The sequence below is a fragment of the Lichenostomus cassidix genome, chromosome 1, assembly GCF_008360975.1.
Source record: "Lichenostomus cassidix isolate B80296 chromosome 1, HeHo_3.0, whole genome shotgun sequence".
Lineage (NCBI taxonomy): Eukaryota > Metazoa > Chordata > Aves > Passeriformes > Meliphagidae > Lichenostomus > Lichenostomus cassidix.
The window spans coordinates 38,922,934-38,942,888 of NC_139479.1; the positions used below are offsets into that span (position 1 = coordinate 38,922,934).

A 19,955-nucleotide genomic window follows, 5' to 3' on the forward strand; every position below is an offset into this window, starting at 1 on the left:
GTACTTTCCACCTAACAAAAGCAACTAAATGGCAAGTGTGAAAGTGGTGACTGCCTGCAATTACAAATGTCATTCAGTACTCTGAATTTGAAAAGCACAGCTCATTTCACGGAAGCCTTTCAACGATATACCATCTAGCTTCCAGCCACATTCAATCATTGATAAAATTTCTTGTCTTTTTGTCAAATTGCCTCCTACTGCTTTCATCCTCCAAATACTGTTACTGAACATGTGTGTGCCTGAGAAGCACAGAGGCAGATAGACTTCACATCCCAGTTGCAAGGCAGAGATAAGTATCCTAATTAATGTGAAAATGGAGCATTGCCACATTTCAAGAACACCCTCAAAATCCCCAGCAAATCTTGGCACCACTTAAAAACCACCTGATTATCCATTTGTTATTAGATTTGATATCTTGAATGGTACAACTTTGTATAGGGCAGAGCTTTTGGGTGATAATGACTCCTCTTATTATTAAAAACAGGGCTTGGTGTGATACACCACAGAGAGCCTCAGTTCAGAGGTTATGGTCTCCTGCCCATCTACCCTCATCCTCTGTCAGGGGTTACTGACTCTACAGCAATGCCAGCCTTAACCTCAGGCACCTGAAGCTGGGCTGATGTAATCAACAGTGAATCTTGTGGTACAGAACAGTGGAAAGAGAAAGTCCCATTCTACCTTCCAGCTACACATTTCCATCACTTTCCTTGCCCTGTTGCTGGTATTCATCCACCCAGAAGTGAGCAGATTCAAAAACTTGAGCTGGTGAGAAATGATCCCTGAAAAAATATAGATGTATATATGTTTTATTTTTAAACATTATTTTATCTCCACTACCTGTAAGAAGTCAGATGACTCGTGCTGCAAGTGGTAGATAGGAAAGTACAGGCAAAAGCCAACTGGTTGCTTTTAAGCAGCAGCCTACACTTCAACCAGCTCAGCCCCACTACAAAACTGCACCTTCAGCAGGTGAAACCAAGCCGCACATGCTTGCTCCTGCTGCCTCCTGTGCAAGGCATTGGCAGAGGAGTGGAGAACACAGCTGGGAACCCTGTTTATGCTTTGAACGAGTACTCTTTCCGTTAGCTGAATGTGAGCTAGAGCCCTCCTCAGTTCATGTGCCTCACATTCCCTTACACTGATAAAGAGTCACTTTGCATTTGATATGGGTAATTTTTGTCTACCGTTACTCTGTCTCTTCTGCCTTACATATTGAGATCTTCATATACCCCTCAAGAGCCTAATATCCTAGATCTCATTTTCTGATCCTGTCCCCTTACTTTGTCACCTCTTTTCACAATTAAGCAGAAATTACTGTAAATGAGTCCCTACTACACATATTTGGTGCAAGATTTTTTTTTTTTATGAGGTAAATTAGTCACAGTCTGGAAATACATTACTTAAGCACTTAAGGGCAAAGACATTTTAGCTTAATGCCAGAAAGGTGGACTCCTGAGTGTCTACTCCCCTTGTTGGTTCAACATATCGTGGAAGGAGCGACACACCCTATCTTTCCCATTTGCTTATCTCAAACTTATTACACAAAGAAGGGATTCAGAAGTAGATGTGAAGATGGAGATATGCATATAGATAGTACATCCCAATCTCCAGTTTTAAGCAAAAGTCCTTTTTTTTCCTTTGAATGAATATTTGCAGGAACATTCACCAGGACTGTTGCAAACACTCACTTCTCTTAACCACAGCCCAAAAGAGTTTCTTGAAGAAGGAATGCAGTGATTCCACTGTGGGGCCCCTGCCTTGTGTTTGCCCTGAGCTCCCTTGTTGTCTCACAGTCTGCTGTTCACTACGACAGTCTGCATGGAGACAGTTACTGCATTAAAGAAGCAAGAAACACTCATGAAAAACCTTTAGAAATACAAAAAGAAAAAAGTGCTTGATGGCCAGGAGGTAAAGAAATGCCCCAGTTCTAAAAACAGATGGGTTTAAATCAAACACCAGCAGGTTGATTTTCTGACAAGTGATACAAGAATGTGGGATGAATTCTGAGGACAATCTTAAAAAGAAAAGATTTTTCTTTTTAAAGGAAAAGCACAGGATGTTCTACTTTTTCAGGTTTCAGTCTTTCACCTTTGTGGCAGAGCACACAGCTACCAAAACACTATCTTCATCAAAAGGTGGTGACCACAGGCTCAAAGTGCTGTAGCATGAGGAAAGACTGTATCAAACAAACATCCCATTATGGAAAAGGATCATTAAGTGAAGGCAAAATAAAAAAAAAACAAAAACAAACCTCTCATTAAGCCCTTGCTAAAACTCATGGTGACAAGAGACAGAAAAGCACAGAGATTGCTGAATATCCTTTTATGGAACTGATTTTAGTTTCTTAAGTGTACATGACACACAAGTAAAAGTTTAAAAAAATGAACAGAAGTTTTAAAACTGAAAAGGGTATTTTTTCTCATACCAATGGGAAAATCAGCTCATCTAAGAACTGCAAGAGAGTAAGTGCTTCTTCTTGAGTGACTATTTCACACTTAAAGTTTTAGTGGGCATGCTTTACCAAGCTCAAAAGCTATCCCCAGGCCAGAAATAAATGACTAAAATCGAATAAGTAGATGTGGTGAGACTGCATTGTTAGCTGAGATAGTTCTGAACAAAAGCTCCCTCTCAGATGGAATGCTGTCATCACAATTAACTCATCTACATCCGGACCAATCTCTCTGTATTGTCAGAAAACTGGAAAAGGTGTCCACATTTCTGGCTCCAGAACAGAGGAAAACACTTTTAAAAATAGCTCCAAGAAATCATCTCAGATTTCCTGGTCTTGACACACCCGACTTAAGCACTCAAAATCTCACTCAATAACTTGTCAATACATAAAGTCAGTTCCACCAAACGATCAACATCCCTAACTAAAGCAGGAGGGTGATGTGTAACCCTTCACAGTCTGTGGAATACACCATGGTACTGTCAGCTTTGAGTAGGCTGAACCTGGATGGACAAAAGGACCACTTAGCCCAAAGCTGCTGCCTACCTGATATACAGATAAGGAAACTAAAGAGGAAAGGTCTCTGTCCCTCAAACAATGTCGGAGGAGGTTCCTGATTCAGACAATAGAAATCTGTGACTACATCCGTGGTAATGATGACAACAGGCTATAATCCCACAGGCACTGGTTTTACCACCACTCTCTCAAACTATGCCCATGTGCAAGGCAGGCAATGAACAAAGCATCACATATGGAAATGCTGCCAAGGCGCTCACTGAAGGTATTCATATACAGAGAGATGTGAGGATACACACCCAGCCTGAGTGAAATGCCTGCCCTCCAGGCCTGGACAGGCATAGCTTGGAAGCCAACTCATACTTCCACAAGGGACAGCTGAGTCTTTTACAATCTTTCTGAATCGAAAGAGAGCTGTTCAGCAGATCTTAAAGATCTTGACGCTTACTCTGGTAAGCTGCCATTTGTGAGGCACTCCACTGAATCATGAAGAGTGTGCAACTTCATTTCACGTAAGCACCCACTTCAAGACACATATAACCTCAAAAGTGGAACCTCACACCGGGAATGGTTCAACTTGTAGTGGAGATTAACTTTTAACTCTGGATCTAATATATATTTTTTTATTCTGCAAACTTCTCGCTTTAGAGAAAATACATTTGATAAGTAGCAATCCAAGACCCTGGCATGCTACACACCTGAATTCCAAGTGTTACGATTTCACTGATTTGCTTTTCAATATTATTAGTTTCATGGCCATTCTTACTCCATCTGAGAAATATTTTCAAAACATGCAGATCCTACCTGAACTTATGGCTCCCATACATTCGCCTGTTTAATGTTTCTGCAGTAAAGGAAGTGCAGAGAGTCTCCCAGAATCGTTTGCATGTCTGGCTACATGACTACAAGTCTGGCTACATGACAGTTGCCTGTGCTGGGGAGGGAAAGGTGGGCGTCACATGTGAATGAGAGCTTCAGCCTTTCCTACCAGCTCCTGATATCTGATCCTCCACTGCACTACAAGCTCCAACATTTCAGCACAGAAACCCTGCTTCTCTCCACCTTACTGATCCCACAAATGGCCCACATCACCCAGTCCACACTTCAGCAATTCAAGGGCACACCTCAATATGTGATGGGCCAAAGAGCATCTTCACTCCCAGCTCCCAGTTGATACAAGCATTAATTGATCTTATCAGGGTCTGTATTTAGCATAATGCTTGGGTAGAGTGCAGCCAAAGGACGGCCATTAATGTTCATGTACGTGGCAAAGCACACAAGCTATTTTTGCCTCATTTATTATACCTATTTTCATGGTAGAAACAATGAGTTGGAGCTACGTAATACCAGTGTGACTCATACATATATCCCCTGTTCAAGATTTCGAGCGTAATTCTGTAGAACAGTTATTGGCTACTCCTCAGTCCTCTTCTACAGTAAATATTATTAGTAAATATTGTCTTATTTTTTGGCTGAGACATGTTTTTAACTACTTTTGTATTCTTGGCAAAAAAATCAAATTTCTTCTAACCACATTATGAGGAGGATATTGTAACAGACATCATAACATATCTTCAAAGGCTGAAGACTAGTAAAGGGTAGTAAAAAGACTAGTAAAAAGACCAGTTTAATGTTCATCTTATTCACACAGTTTGGTTTACAACAAAATACTTGAACATTGAAACACTTCCCATCATTCTGGTGCTTTTTGTTCAAGATGCCATTCACACCTCCTTGTGATTCATGGCTGTAGTTCAGCTTTTCCAATGAGTAAGTATTGTAAGGCACAAATTGCCAGCAGGAAACTCTTTAGCTTGTGCATGATAAAACAGAAACAAAATAAAAAAGCTGTAGCAATGCAAAACATACTTCCCCATTAAGACCTCCATATAAGACTTTTTCTCAACTACAGACCAAAGTATATGAAGCAAAGTGATGACTAAACAAAAGGAGAGTATTCAGTAAGCATAAAATAAATGCAGAGAGGAAAATTTAAAAGGTCTTGTGTTACTTATACAGAAAGTCTTCAAGGTCATTTAACTCTGAAAAATAGACATTTTAATTTCTTAATTCTTTAGTGTAACAACTACATTACTTTTTTACTAGCTGAACACACTATCTTCTGTTTCATGCACATTTGTTTTTTCAAGTCTCAGTCATATAACTGTACCTTCGCAGATACCACTGAACCTTATAAATTTCTGTTCATTACTTTGGCAAATCAAGAGGGGTTCCTTTAAAACATCAGTCACTGCAAGACTCCCTTTGTGAAGTTATTTCATTACCCTCCTTGTCTGTCCTAAGAGAGCAATCATACCACCACTCTATTTTGCAAAAGGCTACGACAGGTAGAGTATCTCCTCATACTAATGATGTCTCCAGCTGCTCTGAAGAATTATTCATTCATTTTTCTTCCTTCTTCCTCCACTGCAATCAAGTAATTAATTGCCCTACAAATTTAGGGAGAGGGAAGAGATACATAGAACATCATTGGAATGAAAGCAGTTCATTCTGTGACAGACTGGGATATTTTATCCCTTATTATATCACTTGTATGAAAGGATATCAGATCCTTAATACAAAAATGTAGCAATCTGTGCTCATAGCAGAACTTCTACAGATACAAGACAACTGCTGTTTCTAGGATGCAATGACTCCTTTAAGCTTGTTTCCCTTCAGATCAAATGACATAGGGCACTGCCGTAAGCCAATTTGCAAACAATAGCTGAAATGATAACTTGTACAGAATTGTTTGGCACAGACATCTACAATTAGATGCAGGATTTCCTTTCAAATTCCAAAGGGACTTCCACATCCCTGTCTTTCTGTAGTACGGTTGAACATGAGGAACAAACAAGGTGTTCCTAACTCCGGAAAGAGGAAGAGAAGAGAAAAGGGGGGTGAAAAAGAAACCCCAAGCTGCCAGTAAAGACAGAAAGAAAACTTGATCATGCCCATGTGGACTGAAAATAACCTTCAAGGATCAACTACTAAGCTAAAAAGGAGGCCCCTATTCCCACATAGGAAAGAAGGCATTGTTTATTCTCATGAAATAATTTAATCGTAAAACTTTTAGAACACTCCTTCTGAAGAACAGAATGTTATGCAAAGAAAGTTGTTGCTTTCGTGTCTTATTTTGATAAAGACATATCAGAAAAGTAAAACAACAAAATCAGAAAGTGGATGACTTAAAAAACACAGAGTTGCTTAGTTTCTAATATTAGTTTTTATCCTCAAGCTACGTAATAAAGCCAAAAGAAGAATGGTAAATGCTGTTTCTAGTCTTTCTTCTCTTCCTCCACTAGGTGTCTTCCAATTCTTCAATTTTTCAGGGTAAATTCAGACTATGAACAGTACAAAAGTCTTTGCTTACAACTCATTCTCAGAATTGTATTTTAATGTACAAACAGAAATGCAAAGAGGAGACCTGTAAGAAATGCATCTATTAGAGCAATAACAAAATTTGCAGTTGCATAGCTACAGGAACAATCACAGCTTCCATGCCATGTGGTATGTCCCTTCCACAGGAAAGACAAAGTGGTTTTCACTCTTTATAATCAGCTTTCCTGAACAACTGGCTAAGTAGTGCAGGTGCATAAAGGAATGAACCCGTCCCACCTGTTTTCTGCTGTTCTAAAGATCTGTTGCTATGCTTTCTAAAGATCCGCAGATGGCAGCATTGACACAGTAATTAAACCTCACCACAGCAGAGGTCAAATCCATTTCACCAAACTGATTCTTATTGGAGGCTAAGCCCCATTTTCCACTGTCAGAGATCTTTGCACCAGGCAGTACAAGCACTGGGCCAGGAACTACCTAGCAGCAAAGAGAAGTCAGATCCGGGATCACTGCTAAAAGACACTGCGCCAATCACTTGCCCAATAACTGTGACAGGTTAGGCCACACCACCTTGGAAATAAACTACATCATCTAGACAGTAATGAGCACTGAGCCATGGGCTGCTGCTACAGTTCTTACGGTTACCTCCATATACTGACAAATTTGAAAGAAGGAGGAATAGAGAGATGTCCAACATCCTGCCACCTTTACTGCCCTTTATTCTCTTACTGCTCCTTGCTCAAAACAAGCTTTGCACTCCCTCTCATTTCTGCTGTTTGGGTAAGTGATATGAATTTGGCAGCCCAGATCATCACACATCACAGGGCTCACTTACAAACAAAGGCAATGTCCCAGATGTTCTAGGACAAAAATAAAAAATAATTTACAGGCCCCATGATCTGGAGGCAAAGGATGAAAGTAGCAGAGAATACCAAATACACAAGTCCCGGTTCAGTTTCACTAGTCCATCCTATCTTAAAGCCACCTTTACCAATACAATGTCAACACAAGGAAAACAGCTGCTTAAATTACTGAACTTCAGATTTATGCCCTGCCTCACTTTCTTAGGCCTCTTATAATGATAAAGATCACGATTTTCAGCTCCTTCCCTTTAAAGTGCATGTGTGTGTATAAAATAGATATAATTTTTGTAGGTGAACAGTTAGCTGGGAAATACAGAGTCCTCTGCCTTGACCTGGCTCCATACCTGAGAAAACAGTGACTCTGAAACCACCTGCCTGCAGCCAGCTCTGCTGTCCATCTCAGCGAGCTCAGAGCACCAGCTGGCCTTGTCCCAGTGCTCCAGTGCGCTGAGCATACTCACACTCAGCTGCTCTTTCACCTCCCTCCAAGGAAAGCACTGAGCCTCCACACCAAGCAAAGCTGCCCAGCAGAGGAAAACAACCAGATTCACTGCTGTGTGGCAGCACTGGGCAGCTTTGTCCCGGTCTGGATTATGCCAGCCCCTTTCTCATCTTGATGCTCCTTCTTTTGTCAGCTCAACTCCAGCACAGCACAGCAAGCTTCACAACCCCAGCACACTGCTGCTTGTTCATCTGTGCCAGGGACAGGTGGCACAGGCAGAACAGCATTAGAAGATTGCCACTTCCACAAAGCAAGCTACCTGCCAGGGCTGGGCAACACGCAGTAAGGCATCCTTGAATTTGAAGTGCTTTTTCTATTCCACACAGCCCACTCTCACTTCAGGTACTTTTGATTAAACACTTCACTGGTCTGCTAAAGCTTATGTAGTAATTTTTAATTGTTTAATTTCTGATAACATATACTTGGGCTAGTAACTGAGAGAGCTTGTCCAAACTCCTGATCTCTGGAGGAGTCAAAACAACTCTCCCTACTCCTGCACTTGACTTCATCAAAAGAATCTGAGTATATGCAGCTCCAAATAAAGACATTTCTTTTGAAACACTAACTCTATTCCTGGGAGGCATATCAAGTTTCAGAACAATATGTCTCTGCACCTGAAACCTTTAAGAGCAGTTTAATACTAAAAAGATCACATACCACATACTTAGTAAGCAAAGAGCAGAGAAAGCTCTCCTAGACACTTCCAAACTGGAACAAATAACTCATTTCATAGTTCCTGACCACGAAGATTAAAAATAAATAAATAAAAGAAAAAAGTTGAGTATTCATGCAGGTTTTTAAAAAACTATGAAATATCTGTCATGAAAAACATGTACTTTCTGAATTAAAAGAGCTGCTTCCCAACAAAATGGAACACAGAAAAGCAGGACAAACCCAAGAGTTTACGAAACCTGCCAAAGGTACTGTGGGTTTATCAGCAAGCATGGAGCTGTGTTGGTATTTGCCATGAGCTAATAATACTGTGGACACTCTGAGATTGCTGATGAGTAAAAGACCACTGTCTCTAGTCCACTACCCCACTATCACAGACATCTCACAAATGCAATTTTAATTTTAATTAATTCCTGAAGTATTGTTTCTTTCAAAGGCTGACTGACAGTGATAAACACATGAACCACAGGCCAGATGCACTGTATATTTTTAGGGTATTTAGTGGCACAGGGTGTGTCCTGGCTGTACAAGAGAAGGTGTGGCAGTGGGGGGAAGGGAGGAGGGGTGGCAAAAAACCAAACAAACAAACCCAGGAGAAACATGGAATGTTGAATTTTTTTAAAGGGGAAAACCAGGAGCTCCTTTCTCAAACCATACCATGTTCTAGTAAAACAGGGAAGAGAAAGCAAAATGTGACAGTAAATAACATGTCAGGTGCAGCTAACTAAGCTGCAGCTCTCTTTAAGCTGCTCCCTTTCCCATCCCTTCAGTTCTGCTGCTCGCTGCATTTATACTCACTCAGACAGAGGAGTGGTAGAGGAGGAACAGCTGTGCCATGACACAGACTCTGAGTAACACACACATGGCAAAACTGGGAACAACTGCAATAACTTTATGCATTCAGTGTCATGACAACTTTTAACCAGTAGTTTATTCTTAAACATTCACTACAGTGAACACAGTATGGGAATAAAAAATTAATCCAGTTTCTATCAAAGTTGAGAACAGTAACCCAAAATTTCAAGTGAACTCACCCACAACAGCAAGCCAGTATGCTAACAAACTGACATGGGAGAGTTGCTTCCTGCACCACTGGTGCAGTGAACCATGCAAGAAGCTTCAGTTCTTTCTTTTCAATAGATCAAAAGGTGGAAAGTTTGAAAGAAGGAGAACATGAGCTCAAGCCTGCTCCTTACCAAACTGATACAGAGGGTAATCCTTCTGTCCCTCTGTGTGCAGAAATTCTCTGTATCAGCTGGACAAAGCTTACATTACACAGTAAGTGAACAGGCAAAGCATACTTTACTGCACCATGACTAAACCACTGAAAGACCCAGCAGTACATTAATTCTACAAAAGCAACAGCATGAAGGCGATCTCTTCAGTGCTGCACTTTGAACAAGTGATCAAACTCATTTCTTCTGAGCCTTACTGCCAGTTAGTGAAGGCACCATAATAGACCACATGCACCCTGCCTTACCCTCAGACAGGAAGTACACTGCCTTAGCTTTTAACTACTTAAAACCAGCTTTAACACAACATAATGCAACTAAAATTACTTTTTCTACTGCTACAACTTCAGAATAGCAAAAGAAGACTCCAGATAGAACTGAGTATTTAATTAAGTAAAAGCTGGAGCAGAGAAAGTACTCACCCATCTAAAGGAAACCAATGCAAGGCACTAATTTCTAGCTGATAAAATAGCAAAGGAGACAAAAACAAAGCCAGGTGCTTCCTACAGCAGAAACCAAAGCAATAGGGGAATGTGGCACAGCAGAGCAGCCCACTGCCTCTTGCAAACCACAGGCAGTGCAACTTTTTACTTGGGTGTTTACCTCCAAATGCTTATAACCCTGCAGCTGCAGCCAGCCTGAGCACCCAGACAAGGAATATGCACTTGCTGGTATTGCAAACACCTATTCTCAGCCTACTGTTGCCAGACAGAGCTACCCCTCCACGCTTTGGGAGAAGGCCTGCCAGCCTACAAGCAGAGAGGTTTGGCTGCCTCTTCTCCACCAGGAAGGCTGTGAAAAGCCCAAGTGAAAGCAGAACAGAGTGACATGTCTATGCTGCAGCAAACCAGAGGGATGGCTAACCTCACAGCAAACGCAACCGGGCTGCTGCTATCCAGCTGTGTAAACTGTAGGACTTGATTCCAGATGCCTGCACAAGGCATGACCTCCACTGCAGGGTCAGAACATCAGCCACCCTCCAGACAAAATGAGACACAGCTATAAAAGGTCACACTTTCGACCCTCCCCCAAGAAGACAGCAAGCCAAGAGGCAACTCACAGCATATGGCTTCTCTGATTCCAAATGCAACATCTGCCTGCTCTCCATTCAAACCCAGAATCGCTTTTGTACTTCCTCTTTAGCTAAAGGAGGCACTGACTGTCCACTTGCTTGTTTTGGTACATTCACAGTGCAGTTCAGCTTGGAAGGTGCCTGCACACTTCTGTGTTTTTTCCCCAAATAAAATACTCCTGCCTTGGAGAGTTCAAAAGACCAGTCCCTCTCTTCCAGGAGACATATATGTCACTGAATTTCTCTGAGCTATCACTGGACAGTTGAAAACAGTGCCTTGTCCTGCAGAAGCATGCTCTGGAGTTGCTTTACTAATGATGAAGCCACTGAAGAGTTTTCAACACTTGTTAGTCCTTCTAAGATACTCCTTAATTCTAAAATATTAAGCACTTTTAAATAGATTTATATTTCTATGGGGTAGTCTGGATAGGATTTGCAGACTGATGCATTTAAGACACCATTGAAATGATCACAGAAACCCAAGTTTTGCATTAGTTCACCTAAACAGGAAAACCTCAAATATTTAAAGGTAATCTACACACCAAAAATGTGTAGGTCCCTCCCCATGATTACTTTAACCATCATACTGACCTATGCAGACACCTACACGCTAACACAAACCCATTCAGCTGAGATAAATAACATGACTCCTGCAAAGCAGTAGAGGCTTTTTTTCACAGAAGTTATCTTGAGCACTGAGTGAGGATCATCTACCTATGTTAGTTTTACAGTCAGTGAAGAAAGATGTTCTCACAAATAAACCTGATTCTGCCTATTTATAAACTGCAGGACTTTGTTGCTTCTGGCACCAAGTGCACATCCTGGCAAATTCTTGATGTCATGTCAGGTGGAGACTCTAATGTTACTGCTCTCCTGCTCATTACAGAGCTCTCTGCTACCATGTCCCAAGGACTGCCAGGCAGAGATGTGAAGCAGCAAGCACTCTACAGAGAACATGGAATGAGCTCTTTCTCTGAATGGCTTTTCTAATGGGTGGATGTTTTTTCAAGGTGACAAAGAGGAAACATAGGTATTTAGTCTCCTTTACCTACAATCCTTTATGAATGCTCCCATCCAACCAAAGATGTCTTTTGCAGTGACACAGCTGAGAGATTTTACTCCATTTTTACAAAGATGTCTTTTACAGTGACAGAGCTGAGAGATTTTACTCCATCTTTACAAAGGTTAAAAGCTCTTGCCATAGAACATTTTTCGACAAAGCTCTGGAATAGGCATTTTATTGTTATAGACAGCAAATAAAATGTAGAAACATTGCTCTTTTGTTAACACAATGTTGTAAGTACAGGCATAAATAAAATTGTGTATTCAAGTGAATCAAACTTCTCATTTCAAATGCAGTGAGTTTCTGTCACTTTCAGACTGACTACTATCCAAGGCAATATAAATAAAATGGGGATTTCCACAAAAAATCCATGACACCATGCTCTACTGAAAATACATTTACATTGTGATTATTAGAAACTTCTGCATAACCAATATGTGTATTTTTGCAGATACCCTCTCACGTAAATCTTAGCCTAAAATTTGCTTTCACTATACCACTAACATTTAAAAGTGTGTTTTGAAAAGAAATGTAGTACAATAGCCCAATCTAGCCATACTGGAAATATTATAAAAGTTTGACTGTTGAAAGGTAATAGAAATATCAGTTCACAGATACCACACATATGTGAAATAGCAACTTTTAAGTATGACCAACAACAGAGCTCAGAACTAGCGAGATTACGTCATTGTTTCCTGCCTGTGAAGAGGAGCTATTTTAGCTAAGTGAAATTGAGCAAAGAGGAGGAAGTCTAATCCTTTTACAGATTTGGGGCCAAGAAAGAAGCATCTCTGAAGAAACTTTGTAGCACACAAAAGGTGAGTAACAATCCCATATGCTGTGCTAACAAAGTAACTTGGATGTTTATGCTTCTTGTTAAGATAGACTTCTTTGTGCAGAAGCCAAACATGGGCATTACTTCCAGAACTAATGAAAAGATATTTAATTTTTAGTGCACTTTCAAAATAACAGCAGCATTCTATAAATAACTTTTAAAGAAAAATGGTTACATTTGTAAAAGCATAGTGCCATATTGTCATTTAGGATTTTAATAGACATTTTTAAAATATGCAATAAATTAAAACATTAGTAAGTATACTTATCACTAAAGGAAAAATGTTTGTTTTCATGAAACTAAAACCGGGAGAAGATCGTGTTGCTTGGTCTCTCTGTGCTTCACTGCAAGTCATGGCCTCCTCAGGGAAACAGAAGCAAATATGAGGAGCCAACAAGGGAAAAAAAGGGATATTGGGAAGAGAGGTACACGCATGGTGCTTTAAATGGAACTGCTTTTACCTAACTTGTAGTAAGAGCCTGAAGAAAAAGAATTAATTGTGATTTTGCTGTGAAAGTCTTTGTTCTTGTACATGGCACCCAGATGTGTCACAATTCATGTTAGACATTCAGAATGTCAGTTATCATTAAAAAATTTCAAAGATTGATAAAACATACAGACAAACAACAGAGGAATTGTTCAGAATTAAAACAGACAGGACTTCCAGAAACCAGTGACTCCAGGGGCTCTTCAGCAAGCACTTTGATCAATACCAGTAAGTAAATGTTCCCCTTATGAAAAATGGCAACTAGGGCAAAACCATCCACCCAGAGGCTCCCAAAGACATTCTTGGGCTGACCTGGGAGATTTCAACCTGAACTCCATGCAAACAAGTACTGATGAAAAAAGCAGAATATCTCAATTTGCGTACAAATGCAGACAGGTAACTCATGCTTTTAAAAAATCTCAATATTTCCTACCTACATAAATGTTACATTTTAGACTCTTAAAAATTAACTGGCATCCACTTAAACTCACAAAGTTTGGAAACAGTGTCTCCAACAACTAACCAAAAAACCAAAAACCCAACAAACCATTTTAGTTACAGTGGGTCCTTTCTTTCATATATCTCAAAACTGTCACAAACTTGAAATAACCAGCAAACAAGGCATGGAACTCCTGGTTTTCCTGACAGAAGGTAACACCAGATTAAGCTTCCTCTCTTCCCATCAACATCAGCCTACTGGTTATTTCAGAAACATGACCTGACCAGAAACAATTACAGTCACTGCAAGTCCAAAGGAGAGAAGAGTGAAATCAAAACTAAAATCCATGATGTTTATTAATATTCAAATGAATTCTTCTACCTATCCTATACATTACTACTCAATTCACCTCCTAAATCAGTCAGGATATTGAGCTTGGTAGTCATGCACTATGTCACGCACAATCACTAGCAAGAGAGAAAAAAAAGTCAGAACTAAAGAGAAAAAACTCACAATGTGCAAGGGTAGGGGGGAGGCGTGTATTAAGCAACATTTGGACAATTTTATGCAACAGTAATGAAACGGGAACAGTGTGCCAGATAATATTTTAACTATGCTTTAAATGTGCACAAAATTTTTAAGCATATGCCATCTACCTTTCAATAAGGTCTGCTATCATTCTTTAATTCTTTTTCTTATTTTTAGAGTTCTTCACAAAATGAGGAACTTTAGAGGCCTTCATACAGATGGCCTCCAAACCTCTTTTTTCCATTACATGCATAGCTTTTCCTAAACAAAACAAATTCTGTTGTATGTTCTAATGACCTCATCTGAGCAAAAAACATACCTTTGTTTTGTATAGCTGAAAAAAAGACTTTGATGATTAAATATTTCTATGCATAACTTTTTAATGTATCTGTAAAAGAGAGAACTGTAAGAAAATTAGTAGCCCAAACTTCGTATTTCAAGAAAACGAACCTATATAAAGATTTAACAGGTCATATTTAAGTTAGCTACTCCATGGGTACACTTCTCAAAAGCAGCTGGTATTTGCCAGTATCAAACCAGGTGCTAGATTAATAAACACTGGTTCAATTCCTTATGCATGCCTGTAGCACTGATGAAGTATTTGGTAACATTAACCAGATGAACAGTAACAATAAAACTTTTTAATGCATTCTTCACTTCTGGAGATAAAACAGAGAGGAACTGTGCTCTTTTCTGCTTTTGAGAACAGTTCTGGTGCCTAGCCGGCACTGTGGAACTTCTTTGGCTGTTTGTCACCAGTGGGAAGATCAGATAAACAACTAACTCTTTCCTCCTCCTCCTCTTCACAAAGCTGCCACAGGACTGGGTAAAAGGCCAGACAAGAGGAACCTTCCCACACGAAGTCATGAAACTGTGACCACAGCAAGAGCCAGGAAGGTGCTGGGGGTGAGGGTTAAAGAAAGCACTCATGCAAACGCCAGGTAAGGTCTGCCATCCTCATGGGGCTTCAGAGTAAACCAGGCATCCTCTCCTTCAGCTCTCATGACCTGGGCATGCACAATGACATCTCAGATGTCCAACTCCTATGACCAAGAAGCTGGAAGAAGGAACACTGTGCTCTGGGGCAGCTGGCTACCGGCCAGCAACTTCTGTCCCTCCAAAAACATACTGTTCCCATATGGCTTGGTCAGAGACAGTGCTGCTTCCCATCTTTTTACTTTTTTTAAATAGGAAGTCTATTGATCTATTCATCTCATTCATGTGTTGGGTGGGTGTTTCTGATGCCCTGGGATTAAATAAGTATCAGAAGCTATGTAGCTACTAAAATAGCTTTTTAGTGTCTTTTATGAACAACAGCAAGCACCTGTTATTTTGGGAGTTTACTAGCTCATACACAGATAAAAAGCAAAGTCAGTACTTCTCTTTGGATATCCAAATGTCACTACATTCCATGCTCACTTGTTTCTTTCCATAATTAGTTTAGTTAAGAATTTTTCAACTACTTCAAGAAATATTTTCTATAGAAAATAGCTCTCATAGCTCAAATACAACTGTTTCAATCTAATTATCAGCTACTGATGCACACTTGTAGTGTCAATCGCAACTTTTTTATTCCTTATATAAAAAATCCCTTAAGTGATTAAAATATTTTACTAAAACATGCTTATAAATACTATATTTCACAAGCCTGACAATACATATATTTCCCTCAAAGGATGATAACGTATTTGCAGTCAGAAAAAGCAACAAACTTAGCACATTTTAAGAGCTAAACAATACAATCTCATCACTAAACACCATCCTAAAACAATATTCCTGTTTGTTTTTAAAGATAGACTTGACTGAGAATAACTTCCCATATTTTATCTAATTTTAGGGTATTAATGGAGGGCAAAAACTATTCCTAAGTTCACTTAAACTATGATGCCTGAAAATCTCCACCCAGAAGAATACAGGATTGCATCACTCGTCTTCTACAGTTTTGTGTTCACAGTGGGTTTGTTGGTGAATGCCATTGCACTATGGGTGTTCAGCTGCACTACCAAGAAGAGAACAACTATAACTGTATATATGATGAATGTCGCTTTACTTGACCTCATTTTTATATTTTCCTTGCCTTTTCGGATAATCTACCACGGGACAGAAACATGGCCTTTGGGAGATACATTCTGTCGGATCATTGGTGCTTTCACTGTGTTTTATCCAGCCATTGCTCTGTGGCTGCTTGCTTTTATCAGTGTAGACAGATTTATGGCCATTGTCCAGCCCAAACATGTCAAAGAACTAAAAAATACAAAAAAAGCTGTGCTGGCTTGCACTGGAATCTGGATAATGACCCTCTCAACAACGTCCCCACTGCTGTTTTTACGATCTGATCCAGACCAAGCCTCAAATTTCACCACCTGCATGAAAATGCTTGATATCATTCATTTAAAGGAAGTAAATACACTGAACTTTTGTCGCTTGATTTTTTTCTTTTTGATCCCCTTGTTTATCATGATGGGGTGTTACCTAGTCATTATTCACAATTTTATTCATGGCAAGACTTCCAAACTGAAGCCCAAGGCCAAGGAGAGATCCATAAGAATTATAGTTACTCTGATTGCTCAAGTACTCATCTGCTTTGTGCCCTTTCACATCTGCTTCGCCTTCCTGATGCTGCAAGATGAAAACACAATTTACAATCCCTGGGCAGCCTTTACAACCTTTCTCATGAATCTCAGTACATGCTTGGATGTTATACTGTACTACATTGTTTCCAAACAATTCCAGGCAAGAGTCATCAGTGTAATCCTTTATCGCAATTACCTTCGAAGTGTGCGCAGGAAAAGTTTTCGAACTGGAAGTGTAAGATCGCTCAATAATATGAACAGTGAAATGATATAAAGACAGAAAAAAATGTTGGGGGACTTCCACAATGCAAACAAGTGATTCTTTTTACAAATTCTAGCACTTGACTACACAGAAGTATGTTCTATAACCAAAAGTAACAGGTATGTTTGTTGCACTGTAAATATGACAGAAGCAGAATAATAATTGCACTTTTTATTTGCTCAACATCTTCTGTTGTTTCACCTGAAATGAACTAAAACCTAGCATCGGTGTTAAACTCTCCAATGCTTTTGTCACCTCAAAAGACTCTGAATATTGTCAGATGTGAAAGTGACTATTAATATAATAAAGTAGACAACACTGAAGAATTATGATGCAATGTATACATTAATTTTTTATATCTGAATAATCAAATGCTACTGAAACTACTGTATATCCCACACTTCTGAAATTAACTTCATTCTCTCAAGATCAATATCACCATGACTTAAAGAGAAGGCACATGTGAGTAAAACTTATATTTCACTTAATTAAAAACTTTTTTGATGCAGATTTCTTTGTAAAAGACTACATTTTACAGTCACAAAAAATACCATCAAAGGGTATGATGATCAAACTGTTCATTACCTACCTGTGAGTATGATGTGCACATTTATTACACTTCACTTTTGCATAAAGTATCTTTTTACACGTATGAGAATATTAATTTCTCCAGACACATTAGCAGCCTATGTCCTAGCAACAAACTCCTGGTAACAAATATGATGAGTAACTGCAGTAGCTACTCAAGCTTTCAACTCCTTTTCAATCTTCACACACTATAAAAAAATGTATTTTTATAATATCAAACACATGCTTTTTGTCCCTTATAAATCAGTCTTTAGACACTTTCAACAGACACTCTGGAAAAGCAGAAATAAAAAAAGTCTAATATGGTGTTTAACATTAAAAAACTTACTCCATGAGCTTTTATTATTACCTCACAGAGTGTGCAACACATGGAAACCCAAATCTTTATGATCTCACCTGTCAGAAGCTTAACCACAAAGGATTGCAAGGTCTATGGTTCTACTGTAACACATGCATCTTTTATTAAGTGCAGAAATCTCAAATATAGATTATGCAAATCCGAATTCCTTAACATCACAAAGCTGTAAGAACTTCAGCTGCAAGCACTAAATGGAATAACAAGCTCTAGCACTCAATTTTTGAAACACATACAAGATACCAGTATGAAATGCATATGCATTTAGAAGTGAACATAACATAGCACATGACTTACAGTTCTGTTGCCTTTCTGATTAAAGAAAGAACTCGGCACAACCTGATTTTAGTTTTTACAAATTGAACGGATCCAAACAATTTAGACTGAACAAATACAGCAACAATTTGTGCACTGCAAGCCATGTTGCAATCATGTTAACAGAGGAAATAGGATTAACAGATTGGAAATTATTCATTATACGGATAAATCAAAAACTAAACACAAATCATAGCTAAGAAATAAATGTTTGAAATTATAATAATTGTGCCAAGAACCTTTACACTTCAGTTCAAAAGAGGATTGAATTTAATTTAAAATGCAACATGGAGAAAGATTTTTTGAAATTAAAATCTTCAGAAAACAATCCCTTGAAACTTTATCTAAAATAACCAATTCATTAGAAGCTACTTACAACCCAGAAGGCAAGCTGTTGATGGTGATGCCAAATATATACTGAGTGATTTCTACAAGGAGAAGATCAAACAAAGCTGAGAGCATCCAAGCGCCCAGTAGAAAAGACTGGAAAGAAAAAGGTTAATTTGAATCAATTCAACAGTTTAAAAAATAAGGTTTTAATACTCCTCTAAATGTAAGAAAGAAATAAGAAAACCTCTATACTAGTTCAATTACAACAAATTCAATCTTTAACACAATGTAATTCCAGGTCTACTTGTCTACATACTGAAGAATGAAGGGTAAGATTGTTTCCAAAATTAAATTCTATTGGACTGATATAGCTGCAAATAGTCATTAAAATAATCTGCTGAGTGCAAGATACTATCAAAATAAATTTAAATTTATGAAAACCAAACAATCTTTAAACCCTTTAAATATATTTCTATACAACAAGCTAGAAATAAAACTGCAGTATTTCTCCAAGAGTGTAAGACTAAACAGTATAAAGAAGTTTCTATTTAAAAAAACCCTCAAAACTGGAACTTACTGAAAATTTTCTGCTGCCATATCTTCTTTCAAATATTCTAAAGTTGTAAATGAGCAGACTGCTGCAGAATGTGTCTTTCAAATCAAGACATATTGCTCTTCCACACACAAGTCTCCAAATCTGGAAGGTTAATGATCATCATGTTAAGTCTTTCTTCCTTCAAGGAAATTCTTTACAGAATTTGTGTTTAGAGGGAATACAGTACTGGAGTCAGGTAACAGAAATGCAGCACAGTAAAAGAGAGAAATACAGAGAGTAAAATGTTATGGAGAATTCAAGAAGTCTCTTTAAAAATAAAATATTTTCAAGGCAGATGTCTAACTGTTAAAATAAATAAACAATTGAAATTAACTCAAACTTTTATGTTCCCAGCTTACATTTACAAATAAAAATTTAAATCACAACCCTCGTGAATTTAGATTTTTAAAAAAAGTATTTTTGAAGCAACCTCTAGATATAAACTAGTCCAGTGTAACAGTTGTAAGAAGGTCTAATCAGATCAGCTTACCCAGGGCCATGTCAAGTTAGTCTTGAACTTCCATCTAAGGATGGAAACTGTTCCTGTGTTCCATCAGTCATACAGTACCAACCTTTTTCTTTAAGTGTATTTATTGTATTTCAATTCAATCCCATTGCCTCTTGTTCTTTCACCGGACCAGGCTCCCTCTTTTTTCCTCCCTCATATTAGGTATTTACACACACTGGTATGATCTCTCCTCTAAACCTTCTCTTCTCCATACTAAACAATCACAGCTCTCTCAGCCTCTCATCCACCAAATGCTCTAGCCCCTGACCAGCCTGGCGGCTTTTCACTGGACTCTCTGCAACATGTCAAGGTGAATTTTGTACTCAGGAGCACAGCACAATGGACAACACTTCAGATGTGGCCTCACTGAGACGCAGTAGAGATCATCACCACCCAGGCCTCCTTTTGAAGCTCTTCCTAATGCAGCCCAGG

General features: G+C 38.9%; 2 protein-coding genes across 2 annotated transcripts in view; one reads left to right on the plus strand and one right to left on the minus strand.

Moving 5' to 3' along the window:
- Positions 1-19,955, minus strand: part of UBAC2 (UBA domain containing 2) — an 87,823-nt gene that overhangs the window by 56,740 nt on the left and 11,128 nt on the right. Inside the window, exons 3-4 of the mRNA XM_085057250.1 lie at positions 18,998-19,117; positions 18,467-18,573 (exon numbers count right to left, since the gene is read on the minus strand). Coding sequence (XP_084913376.1) covers positions 18,467-18,573; positions 18,998-19,117 — 227 coding nt within the window. The remainder of the gene's footprint in view (positions 1-18,466; positions 18,574-18,997; positions 19,118-19,955) is intronic.
- Positions 12,368-17,158, plus strand: GPR18 (G protein-coupled receptor 18). Its single transcript, XM_085057261.1, has 3 exons — positions 12,368-12,526; positions 14,809-14,938; positions 15,835-17,158. Exon 3 carries the CDS (start codon positions 15,879-15,881, stop codon positions 16,842-16,844), a length of 966 nt encoding a protein of 321 aa, XP_084913387.1. The 5' UTR covers positions 12,368-12,526; positions 14,809-14,938; positions 15,835-15,878; the 3' UTR covers positions 16,845-17,158.